This window comes from Maniola hyperantus, chromosome 24 (assembly GCF_902806685.2).
Source record: "Maniola hyperantus chromosome 24, iAphHyp1.2, whole genome shotgun sequence".
Classification (NCBI taxonomy): Eukaryota; Metazoa; Arthropoda; class Insecta; order Lepidoptera; family Nymphalidae; genus Maniola; species Maniola hyperantus.
This window is the reverse complement of record NC_048559.1, coordinates 549,976-562,939: the sequence shown is the minus strand read 5'-3', so window position 1 is coordinate 562,939 and position 12,964 is coordinate 549,976. Positions and strand designations below refer to the sequence as shown.

Here is a 12,964-nt window from a genome sequence, read left to right as displayed (position 1 = left end):
GTTGTTTGACAGCTACAATGTCACGATCGCAATCATCTCTGATTGGTTAATTCTCGCTTACTATTGGCCACAATGCATTGTTGCAACAAGAATCGCACAAATTCAGCCAATCAGAACAATTGAGATTGTAATAATGATTGATGCAGGTTTTAGACAATCGCCCTACAGAAGTTCACACGTTCATGTCATCTCTGTTTTAAGCAATTAATATCACTTGCGTTAATACATAGTGAGGAAGACATAGTAAGGAAACCTGCAGGCCCGAGCGTTCTCCATATTATTCTCAAAGGCGTGTGAAGTCTGCCCATCCGCACTTGGCCAGCGTGATAATCTACTACCTAACCTTTCTCATTCTCAGAGACCCGTCCTCAAAAAGGGGACAACGACTATGGGTTAAAATTGTGATGCTAAAGATTAATAATTCATTTTAATTTCCAGTATCAGGCAGCCAAAAAGGCGGTGTAACTAGCATAACCTACAGGCGTCCCCTCGCAGCATCAGAGCCGGTCAAAGACAAGGAAATCCTGACCACACGCTCGCAATCCGTCATCGCGGCTTTCGGTCCTCTCAATTCCAGATACGAAGCTAATGCCCATTCGTTTATGGATACCACGAGGTCTGACGTGCAAGTCGATTTTGGAGTCCAGGTTTGTATCATCATTCTGACGTCATAGATCTAAATGGATATTAAGTACAAAAAATAGTCTTTGAGTTATCAACAAAAAGACGGGAATCAAGCATGTGGAATCCAGTAGTAGAGTATGTATGTATGTATGTATATACTTTATTGCACCACAGAAACACAAATGACAGGTTACAAAAAGAAATCTTAATAAGTAGGTACAAAAAGGCGGTCTTATCGCTAAATAGCGATCTCTTCCAGACAACCTTAACGCTAGGGAAACAACGAACAAATGGACAATGGGAGGTGGTGTAAAATAAACCTAAATACCAATAGCTAAATAAACTAAACCATATAATAAGAATATAAAATACATATTGTTAATACACTAATATATACAAATAAAATATAATAGACATACATAAGACTACATAGATATGTATACACATATAGATTTAAATAATAAACTATGCCGTTACTGATGATGAGCAAAGAGATAGGTAATGATCTTTGACGTCAATTTTAAATTTGATAAGGGATTCAGCACGATGGATTTGTGAGGGAAGCTCGTTCCATAAACAGATAGCAGTGACCGTGAAGGAATTCCTAAAGTTCCTAGAGTTATGCACACCAGGAGAGCATCGTACGACATCGAAAGTTAATAGTGACGTTGTGTATATTTGGCAGACAGCTCGTGAAGTTCCAGCGAAAAGAACAAGAAAGAGGGTAGTTTGCTACTGCCCTTGACAGCTCGAACTACATCTCTCGCAGCACCGCAATCCCGTCGTGACCACGACCCGTGCAATTGGGTTGAAATATCGACAAATAAAAACATCAAATTAATCGGGGCCGTTACCTATATTATTAGTCCTTATTTTAAAGGTGAACCGAATTTTTGACATGACAGTTGACTCATAGTCAAAATGAATGGCGCGTGTAAAGTCATTTTGTACGGACTATTACTGAAAATGAAAATGAAAATGAAAATCTTTTTTATTCGTATAAACTTTTACAAGTGCTTACGAATAGTCGGATGCATCTACCACTGGTTCGGAATGCCTTTCCTGCCGAGAAGGACCAGCAAGAAACTCGGCGGTTGCTCTTTTCAAATATTTGATATAGGTACAAAATTATGCCATGTATAAAATAGTATTTGCAGTCTTGTGCGATGCTGGAACGAGCTGCAGGTCAAATCCACGCTCTTTTATCATTTAGATAATCTTCAATTGTGTAATATGCTTTTTTCAGGAGCATATTTTTAATAGATTTTTTAAACTTGTGCACAGGTAAGTCCAAAATAGTTTGCGGGATTTTATTATAAAAGGTAATACCAATACCCACAAATGACTTTTGGACTTTCCTGAGGCGGAAGGCAGGAGCTGCAAGTTTGTCTCTGTTTCTAGTTAGCCTATTGTGTAGATCACCAATTTTCTTGTAACTAAGAATATTTTGTCTTACAAAAATTATGTTATTATAAATATATTGAGAGGCTACAGGAAGGATATCTATTTCCTTAAATTTTACTAACATTTGACGAGTGCCAGTGACATCGACAGCTTCGATGTTTTGTTAGAACATTCTGTAATTTTAATGTTTGTAACTATAAAAAATCTAAATATATAAAAGGAAAAGGTGACTGACTGACTGACTGATCTATCAACGCACAGCTCAAACTACTGGACGGATCGAGCTGAAATTTGGCATGCAGATAGCTATTATGACGTAGGCATCCGCTAAGAAAGGATTTTTGAAAATTCAACCCCTAAGGGGGAGAAATAGGGGTTTGAAATTTGTGTAGTCCACGCGGACGAAGTCGCGAGCATAAGCTAGTATAATATAAAAAAGCTTTATTTTTATCCCTTACTAATTAATTTTACATTTTTATCTATAGTTTAAACTAGATATTCTTATTTTTATTCTTCCCAACTTACTTAATATTTACACTAAACAATTTAAATAATCTAATATCTACAATAAAAGTTTTATATTGCACTTTTTTTTTTTTTTTTACTTAAGTTCTATGTAAGGGCCGCCAGTGGCGGTAAAAGCCTCCTCCATTTTAATGTTTGTAACTGCAGAACGAAAATAACTGCATCGGTCTGGCGGAGCTGGACGCGGGTGGGCCGGAGCCCTGGCCGGCTCGCGTGCTGGTCGGTGTCAGCAACTTCACTGCCCGCATCGGGCCCGCCGGCGGGAAGCGAGGGTACACGCCTATTACTGGTGAGTGAGAACACTTTTTTGAATCTACAGATACCATTCATATTCGATCCCTTTTTTTTCGTGGGATTATTTTAATAACTTTCGACATTTTTTCAATTTCATGCAGACAATGAGATTTCTAGTGGATTCCTCACTTACGGTAACTACATAATTTTTTTAAAGCTTATTTCACACTACGGGATATTAATTATATTATAGTCCGGTCATAATAGACGTGCAATATAAATCGTTTGAAACTTTTACAATTCATTTATATTATACTAGACTAGCTTATGCTCGCGACTTCGTCCGCGTGGACTACACAAATTTCAAACCCCTATTTCACCCCCTTAGGGGTTGAATTTTCAAAAATCCTTTCTTAGCGGATGCCTACGTCATAATAGCTATCTGCATGCCAAATTTCAGCCCGATCCGTCCAGTAGTTTAAGCTGTGCGTTGATAGATCAGTCAGTCAGTCATTCAGTCAGTCACCTTTTCCTTTCATATATTTAGATGATGCCCGCGACTTTGTCCGCGTGGATTTAGGTTTTTAAAAATCCTGTGGGAACTCTTCAATTTTTCGAAATAAAAGTAGCATATGGGATGAAAGCTATCAAATTTCGTCAAAATCGGTTGAACCGTTGAGCCGTGAAAAGCTAGCAGACAGACAGACCGACAGACAGACACACTTTCGCATTTATGTTACTATGGATTAGTGTTCCCAACCACATTCGTACCAATTCTTAGCCGTATGCGAATTATTGTAATTATTGTCTATTTCGACCAAACTATAATATAATTTATATACCGTAGTATAAAATGAGGTTGACTAATTTATATTTAGTATCTAATTTTTATTGATCGAAACAAAATGGAAGTAGAAGATGTGAATATGTACTAATAAGACATATGAAACTCCCCAGGCCACCCATCTTGGGGTATAGCGTGGTATATCAACGACCTCCTGATTCCCGAGATATACGTGGAACGCGGCAAGTCATACATCTTCCAGGTGGAGGGGGGAGACGACAGGACTAACCCAGCCAAGTACGTACTTTACTATACTATATTACTACCCCTAATATAACTATCCCTATCATAAATGGGATGCGAAAGTGTTTGTTTTGTGAAAGTTATTTTTTGCATTTTTCAAAGACCAGGACAATTACCAATTAATGAATTGCTGGCTTTTACCACTTATTTAATTTGCTCATTATTATTATCTGTTATTATGTAAAATTATATTGTATATATCGCTGCTGATTGCAAAAAAAAAAAAAAAATATTATTTATTATTTAATTAGAACGGCCATAAAGCCAATTACACTAATTAAACTACGAGTACAAACTAACATAAACATACTTACAAAAATTGTAAAAATTATTAATTTTCACTAAAGTGCAAGATCTGACCCATGAGGTCAGCCCATTTGTCAGCAAATATGTCACAGCGAGGGGACTCCTTCAGCAGCGCGTTGAGCGCAGCCAAAGTGCGCGGTATGGGTGACCTGGAACGCCGTGCGACTAAACTCATGTTTTTATGTACATAGAATGAATTTTCAGATGACCAAAAGTTCTTACAAGACTACTAAAATACCGACTGTTTCCAGATTCCACCCATTCTACATAAGCGATTCATCGGAGGGCGGATTCGGTCAGAAGAAAGAGGAGGACCAGAGGAAACAGCGTGTATTCGCTGGAGTGGCCTACGACAACGAGGGATATCCCTACCCCACTACTGGTACGTGGTAATTAAACCTTAGGAACCCTTAGTCTTTGATCAGAAGAAAGAAGAGGACTAGAGGAAGCAGCGTGTGTTCTCTGGAGTGGCCTACGACAACGAGGGATATCCTTATCCCACTACCGCGGGGTGATTACATAAAACGTTGCAGTAGCGACAGCAATGCGACAGCAGTAGCAATCCGACAGTTAATTTGCTGTCTCTCTTCTTCTTCTTATTTTGCTTTGTGGCTATTGCTGTCTGTCTCTAGCCGGACGTTTGACAGCAATGGTTGCGAGATTTACGCCGGTCGCGAGATACGTAATCACCCCGCCAGTAAGTGGTAATTATTGAAGCCAATCTATCGTACGCCTTTCGATTAAACTAGAACTAGAGCCTCAATAGCTCAACCGGTAAAGGAGTGGACTGAAAACCGAAAGGTCGACGGTTCAAACCCCGCCCGTTGCACTATTGTCGTACCTACTCCTAGCACAAGCTTCACGCTTAGTTGGAGAGAAAAAAGGGGAATATAAGTCATTTAACATGGCTAATGTTCTTTATTAAAAAAAAAAAAAAAAAAACTCACCACAAGAGATGCCGAACTTTTTTGCCTCCTCTAAAATAGTACGCCGCCAAGGCCGATTTCTTGGGCCTTGCGGATTTCAATCCAACGCTTGCCAGGGTATATGGTTGGGTGCTCGACCCAATTGTGTCGGATTATCCAATTAAATGCATTTTATAAATTCCTACTTACATTTTCAGTGGGTCGGTACTGCGAATGGGTACACAAGACGGTAGACCAGTCGGCGACATCAAAGACCTTCGAGGACTACATGAAGACCTTAAAACTGGAGTGCAATGAGGGGGAACCAGCTGTCTTGAACTGGACTGTGGCGCACGAGACACCAGACCTGGTGTATTATCAGGTAATATTAGTAATAACTTTGTGTTTAAGCAACAGCAATAGCTTTTTTGTTATAGAGCCAAAATTAAGCACAAGCTAATAATTTCTAAGCTATTAAAGCGGAATTCAAAAGCCCGCGTGGGATGAACGATCTCAAGCTAGTTGCTGAAATCAGCTGAATACAAGAAGCACAACAATGTGTTCTGTAGTTCCTTGCAAAAGAGATTTATGTCCAACTGTGGACGTCTATGGGTTTATACGATGAGGAAAGTATTCGTGAAGTAAAAAAGCAATTTAATAAAATAAGCAAGGAGCTATCAAGCAGTTAAAGTTTTACAAAAGCAAACAATAAATAGTTATTTGATCAGTGTGAAAAGATTTTTCAAATAAAGCGAAAATATAGAAAACAGAAAACCTGTTTCAATTGTTAGGCCCTGTTTTAGTAAGAAGCGAGAAAAATGTTAACGGGTTAAAATGATTCCAAAACCAACATCATCATCATCGTCAACAGATAGACGTCCATTGCTGGCGTGTGGGATTCCCTGCAAGAGATAGGTCTCTTGTACTGCCACTATCCAGCGGCTCCCTGTGACTCCTTTGAGATCGTTTATTCTATCCACCAAGTGGTGGGGCTGCCAACGCTGCGGTTTCCGGTGCGAGTCGCCATTCCAGCTCATTGGGACGCCTATTGGTTCTTAGAACTATGTACCCCACCTATTGCCATATCAGCTTCGCAATGAGATATGTCATTTACTTTGGTTCTGCTACGGATCCCCCATTTTTGATTTGATCACGTAGAGAAACTACAAGCATAGCTGTCTCCATTGCCCACTAAGGGCGTAAAGGCATAGTATGTTAAACAAAAATTCAGCCAAATAAAACTTTTCGTTCCAGTGTTACACACACAATAACCTCGGTTGGAAAATTCACGTAGTTGATCCCGGGACACAAATCCACATTCCCGGCGATAAAAGCGCGATCATCAACTTGGCGCCATTACTGCCGCCATCTTACTTTTTAGTGTCAGCGATACTTGTCATTTTGACGGCTCTCACGAGGTAAGAACGTTCGGAAACCTACAGCGAGCTCTGCTTGGAACAAAGGAGGATATTTTTTTTAATAACAATTTTTAAATTACCATTACAATATTTAAAAGGAGTTGGGCATTTTACTGTATTGTTGATTGTATATTTTGAATTTAGGTTTGCTATTGCTTACCAGATTTTAAACTTAAAATGCAAAAATTGTACTTACTACTTAGTTAAGAAATACAACAAATAATGTAACAAAGACAATAAATAACTTGATTACATATTTAGGGTAGGTATATTTGAAACGTTTGACAATAAATGGTCATAATTAATAATTCTAATATGGACAATAAATATTTTTTAGTGTTATAATTATATTTATTTTATTGTACTTTAATAGTCCTATAAATATACAAAATGATGAAATATATTTGTCGTCTGTCATTATTTAATTGAAATATTGTAGACAACCAAATGATATGAGTATATTTTATTTTAAAAGTGGACATCCAGTCCAATCTAATAATAGGTATTTTAGTTATAATTATATACGTATGTAGGTACTGAATATAATTTGGGAAAAATTAAATACCTACTCACCCTACATTTTGAAAGTTATACATAATATTATTATATTATAAATATGGTAGGTATATAGGTACATCGTTAATGTTAGACAAGTAACTATAACAGAAAATACTTAGACTTTGACAATAATAATGAGACTTGTAAGTCACAAGTTTAAAGAGTTAGTTACCTTCTTTTAGCTTTGTACTTTGTATTACTTTATTTGTAGACCCAAGAGAGTTCTTCAGAGTACATAACTATTATTTAACCTCTTTGTGGACGAAAGTAACAATCTTACGTCACTTCCACCGAAAATGGACGCATAACAGATCAGCTTGTCAGAACCAAGCAGTTAGTGCAACAGATTATTATTATCATTAATGATCTATTTTTACTTAAGTACTACATGATGTTGATGATATTATTATAATAGAAAAACTTTTGCCAACTCATTTTCAAATAATATAATATAATCCCGAGTCTTACTTTTATTTGCGAATGAATCATCGAATCATCTCTATAAATAAAGATTTTAAAAAACTTTTTAAAATCTTTATTTATAGAGATGATTCGCTTTGGCTAATGCCTCTCTGAAATAAAAATTTTTTTCGACAGGCATTTTTTAAAATTTATTGTAAGAAAGGGAAGGAAGAAAATAATATGAAAAGCAACATCGGCAGCAGGGCTCGCTTTTAGTATACTGTACAGGTAATATTTGGGTAAATAATGTCAATCTAATTAATATCAATTTCATATCAGTCATTTAATACGCATTTGCGCAACTGTCTTTATACATAACGTAGAATTTGGTACTTAACACTTTTAGAATTACCTAAATAAATTATAAGTGACGTGTACAATAAAGAAATATTATCTAGCTATCTATCTCTTTCATTAACACAATGTATGTAAGGGAGGTAAGACTTTTATAATAACAGCAGAAAACTTGAAGACTTAAAAATTATGTCAATCAGTTACTTAGTTAAATCAAACTAACCTCATATAAATGTGAAAAAAGATATGGGTATTATAGGCTTATATCCGTTGTCAGTACATCAAAAAACTATAGACAAACGCTCAGTTAATAGTTAGTAATCACCATTAACAAATCATATAGCTATATAGTGCGTAAATTTTGAGAAAGTCCATATTTGCTGTGTCAACTGTCATGTCAAAAGTACGATTCACGGCTGCTCGATTGCGGTAGAATGACAGCTACAATGTCATGATCGCAATCACCTCTGATTGGTTGACGCTCGCTCACTATTGGCTAGAATGCCTTGTTGCAACAAGAATCGCACAAATTCAGGAAATCACAACAATTAAGATTGTAATAATGATTCATGCAGGTTTTACGAAATCGACCTACGGATTCCCCGTACTAAATCAAATATGGCGAGTTTTTTTTTCAAACTTTACGCTGAATATATTGCGAAACTCTTAGCATTCATCACTATATTTGTGATATTATGTCATGTACCTATACAGAGTTGTTTCAAGTTGTCTGCCATTATAATAATGTATTTTGTATTTCTTTATTTACCTACTACGGTTATAAATAAAACTAATTTTTAATAGGCATTGATTCCCATTTGAATTTGTGGTTTGAAAATTAACTTTTAAATGAAACTATAAACAAATATTAGCAAAAAAAATTGAAGGTACTTATTGACAATGAATTTTCGAGTGTAAAAAATAATATTTTTAGTACCTATAAGAATATCTTCGCCGAGTGCTTCGACAATAATGATAATATGTTAACTAAATCACATACCTACTTTAAAAGGTATAAAAATGTGTTTTATACAGAAATATTTTTAAAATACCAACATAATAATATTCTTAGTATAATCCGTACAAAATGTGACTTATCACGCGCCATTTTAACTCTATGGGTCAACTGTCATGTCAAAAGTATGGTTCACCTTTAAAATACCCAAGGACTAAAATCGTACTTTTAACATGACAATTTTATGGAGACAAAGTTAAAATAGCGTGTGAAAAGTCTTTTTGTATGCATAATAAGTACAGTACGATTCAAACGTAAATGCGCCCCTGAAGTTTGCGCACGACGTTGCGCAGAACACACATTTTGGGTGTCCGAGGTCGCCTGAAGTAGCGGGGAGGGTAACAGCGCACACATCTCGCTCCTACATACCCGCCAGTTCCTTGATGCGTCTCTCTCTCGCTATACGTGTCTTGTTTGTTTGTACAGTCGAGTTGAGAAGTTACTTTGCTTAAGCCGAGGTGGAACCTACCGCCGCGCCGCCCGTTAAGTAATTTAGTTCTCGAGTGTACCATCGCAAAGCTAACTTCACGCAGACGCATTTAAGTTTGAATCGTACTATACATTGACTCAAATGATGGGGAAAAATCCACATCATGCCAGTAACATTAGTTTTAGTTTAGAAAAAGATCATTCCATAAAATATAATAAAACTGCGGGTATTTTACAAATAATCCTGTTTATTATAATAATTAAGGTATTTAATACTTAACTAAATTAAATATCATTGCAGACTTGGTAACTATGACAATACAATTTTGTAGTTAACTGTACTAATTAGTGAATTTATATACAGTTTATTTAATAATATTATATACATATTATTATAATATGTATTGATTATGAGAAAGTGCAGTAAAGTATTTATATTAGAATTTTATAATATAGTAATTATATAAGTGTCTAATATACCTACTTTTTATACTTGTATAAATTCAATGATTTTTAGTGAAATATTAAATAAGTATTTCTTTATTTTGTACAAAATTAATTTCCAATTAAGTAGGTAGGTGTGTACCTAAGCAAGGTAGCCGTTACCGTTTTTTTTCGAATTATGAAATTAAATTTACTTTTACATAACTCGCAAAAAGTTTTCAAATTAAAGGAGGAGCTACCCGTGCACCCACCGGCTTCTCCCACCACTGGGTGGAAGGAGAATTCGTATTTCCCCGTCCACCCACTGCGATAGAGTAGGAATTAAATATCGATACATTTTATCGATAAATAAATACGAGATGACTTGATATAGTAATCTTACTTCGAAAATTGAAAATACTAATTGTTAGTTTATGACCACAATTTAATTTTTTTTGTGTGATGTGACCACAAATTCTCGGTTTTCAGATTTTTCCCCTAATGCCAGCTATAACTCACACCTACCTACCAAACTTCATGATTCTAGGTCAACGGAAAGTACCCTGTAGGTTTCTTGACAGACCGACAGACAGACAGACAACAAAGTGATCCTATAAGGGTTCCGTTTTTCCTTTTGAGGTACGGAACCCTAAAAACTATTATCCATTATCCATAAAATTAAATAAAAATCTGTTTTAGAATGTACATGTACCTACTCATGTTTTTATGGACATAATATAGTAATTATGATCAAAAATAATGTTGGTTATACCTATTACATTATTGTACAGGTCAGCATGGATAGCACGTTGCATTCTAGTAAAGCGCTATGTAAATTTAACTATCTCGTATTTATTTATCGATAAAATGTATCGATATTTAATTCTTACTCTATCGCAGTGGGTGGAAAGGGAATGCGTATTTCCCCGTCCACCCACTGGTGGGAGAAGCCGGTGGGTGCACGGGTAGCTCCTCAATTAAAGGACTTTACCAGTGGAACAATGGGCGCTTGCCTAGGTGTCAAAATCAATGTGCAGCAAAGATTGTTTTATTCTTGGAATTGTTATCTTTAGTTTTCAGATAAAAAGTTTCAGGGAAGACACTGAAAAAAATCGCGAGGAGTTAAATGAGCAATGGCGAAATTCCATACATTAATAATATTATAGAGAAGACTTAGAGAAGAAAAGTTTTTGTATACACATGAAAAAATCTTTAACTAAGCGTGAAATACCAAGCTCGTATAAGAAATCTATTTTTTAATAGGAGGCGTAGAAAACTAAACACCTATTGCGTTTAAAAGTTTTGTAGGTTACTTCTACAAACAACAAACGTATAAAACACAGAGTACATTGAATATAGGGTATAAAACTAACCACAGAATTATCGGGTAGGGTCTTTTGTTTTGTTTTCGAAGTGTAGAAGGCAAATAAAACGGGGAAAAATAGACAGGAAAAACTCAACACAAAATCATCACAAAGACAAACCATACACAAACCCTCAATGCACAGACCAAAGAAAACATAGAGGTGTAAAATGACTATGACAGGAAGTAACACCATAAAGGCAACTGTCAAAGTGTTACTTGTCAGTGTCATTTTGTCAGTTCGCATCAGTGTTGGAACTATGTTTATTTCATTTATTACCATTATATTACACGTTAATTAGATATGCAAGAAAATTCGTTACTCACACGAAAACCAATTAAATTGATTCAGACAAACGTCAATAAAAAAATATAATCTACCATTTTATTTTTAATTCAAGCGTTTAGCAAAGGTACCTTACTACTAATCAAGTATTCAGTGCTACTAAGATTATATTTTACAAAATGGTAAGACTATACTGATAAAAACGAATTAACTATTCACCATTAACTATTCTTAAATATTTTATTTTTTTATGTGCCTTCATAACCTAAGTGATAGCTTAGTAAAATATAAATAGTTATGAGAATTATTTCCGTATAAATGTCATTTCTGTACATTCAAGATTAATAGTAGCGTTTTACCTGAAAATAAAACGCATATTAAAATACTTACCTCACTGGAAGCTTTATATTGAGAGTAGCATTTCCGTTTCCGTCGATTTCATGCCAGTTTTCGTACTTTTATTGACGTCACGTCTGGTTCTGTGGCGCCACCTGGCGGTGTCGCGCTCGAAGTTTTCGTAAATAGCTCAGCGCGGCCATTGCTTCATTGGCTCAATATCACCAGGCAGGAATTACTGAAAGCTTCCAGTGAGGTAAGTATTTTAATATGCGTTTTATTTTCAGGTAAAACGCTACTATTAAATAACTTGACCGTAACTGGAAGCTTTATATTGAGACCCTGTTTGTTTTCGCCTGGTGACGCCACATAGGTAATAGGTAAAATGGAATTAGTATGATTCTACGCCAATGTGAGTATAATATAATAAAATAGTTTGTACATAATGAACCTTTATTTTCCATAACTCATAATATTATGTTCTTCACAACAAAATAAATAATAACGTTTGTTTATTCGATTTTAATTAGGTATCTAATTTAAATATAAAATCAAACATTTGAATAGTTTTCAAGAATCTCCATAGTTATATCTGGTCAATCAAAAAATCAAATTTTAAATTAAATAAAAGGTATATTTTGCAGTACGAGTTTTGAGACAATATTGTCAATTTATCGGATTGAATAATTGAGTGACACCCTCTGAAATAGTTAAATTACTTTCAATCACTTCACGTCTATAAAATTTTTGAAATGTATTGGCTGATCGCCAATTTCCGCGGGCCAATATCTCATCAAGGGAATGATTTTCCCACCAGCTCTTGGAAGCTACCGCTGAGCGAATGCTACCAGGAGTAGCAGATATGCCAGCTTCTCTGAACAAGGTTTTTACCCAGCCTGCTATAACTGTACGCGAGGCGGGTTTAGCTAAACCTCTAACTGTTACAAATAGATTAGTTGACTTTGAAATCTTACGTCTGTCGTTCAGAACTGAAATACACTTTTCGATCCAAAAAAGAGGATTTAGGTTGCGATTATCCTTATTTACAAGCAACTTCCAGCCTGATTGTCTATATTCACTGGTGTCAGTTTTTGAGCCGAATTGAGGCCAAAATATAATATACTCATTAGATCTTACACAAAGTTTATCATCTACGCTAAGTAAGGTCAGGTCATGTATACGTCTTCCTGAACATAACAGTAATAAAATCGCAGTGTGACGAGATATTTGAAATTCGTTATTTAAGTCTATTTTGTAATTAACTAAGTAAGAAGTTAATTTGCTAACATCCCAAA

The 12,964-nt window shown here is 35.6% G+C and overlaps 1 protein-coding gene across 4 annotated transcripts in view; it reads left to right on the top strand.

Annotated features, from left to right (window-relative positions):
* The window catches only part of LOC117993535 (protein Skeletor, isoforms B/C), a 41,683-nt gene extending 31,754 nt beyond the window's left edge, over positions 1-9,929 (top strand). For 2 of the 4 annotated variants that reach the window (XM_069506877.1, XM_034981335.2), the window contains 7 exons: positions 439-647; positions 2,701-2,842; positions 2,949-2,981; positions 3,745-3,868; positions 4,432-4,562; positions 5,304-5,467; positions 6,340-9,929. In XM_069506877.1, the coding sequence (XP_069362978.1) occupies positions 439-647; positions 2,701-2,842; positions 2,949-2,981; positions 3,745-3,868; positions 4,432-4,562; positions 5,304-5,467; positions 6,340-6,507 (971 nt within the window). In that variant the 3' untranslated portion in view covers positions 6,508-9,929. The remainder of the gene's footprint in view (positions 1-438; positions 648-2,700; positions 2,843-2,948; positions 2,982-3,744; positions 3,869-4,431; positions 4,563-5,303; positions 5,468-6,339) is intronic. The other 2 variants (XM_069506879.1, XM_069506878.1) reach the window with 1 other exon arrangement.
* The last annotated feature ends 3,035 nt before the right edge of the window (positions 9,930-12,964 follow it).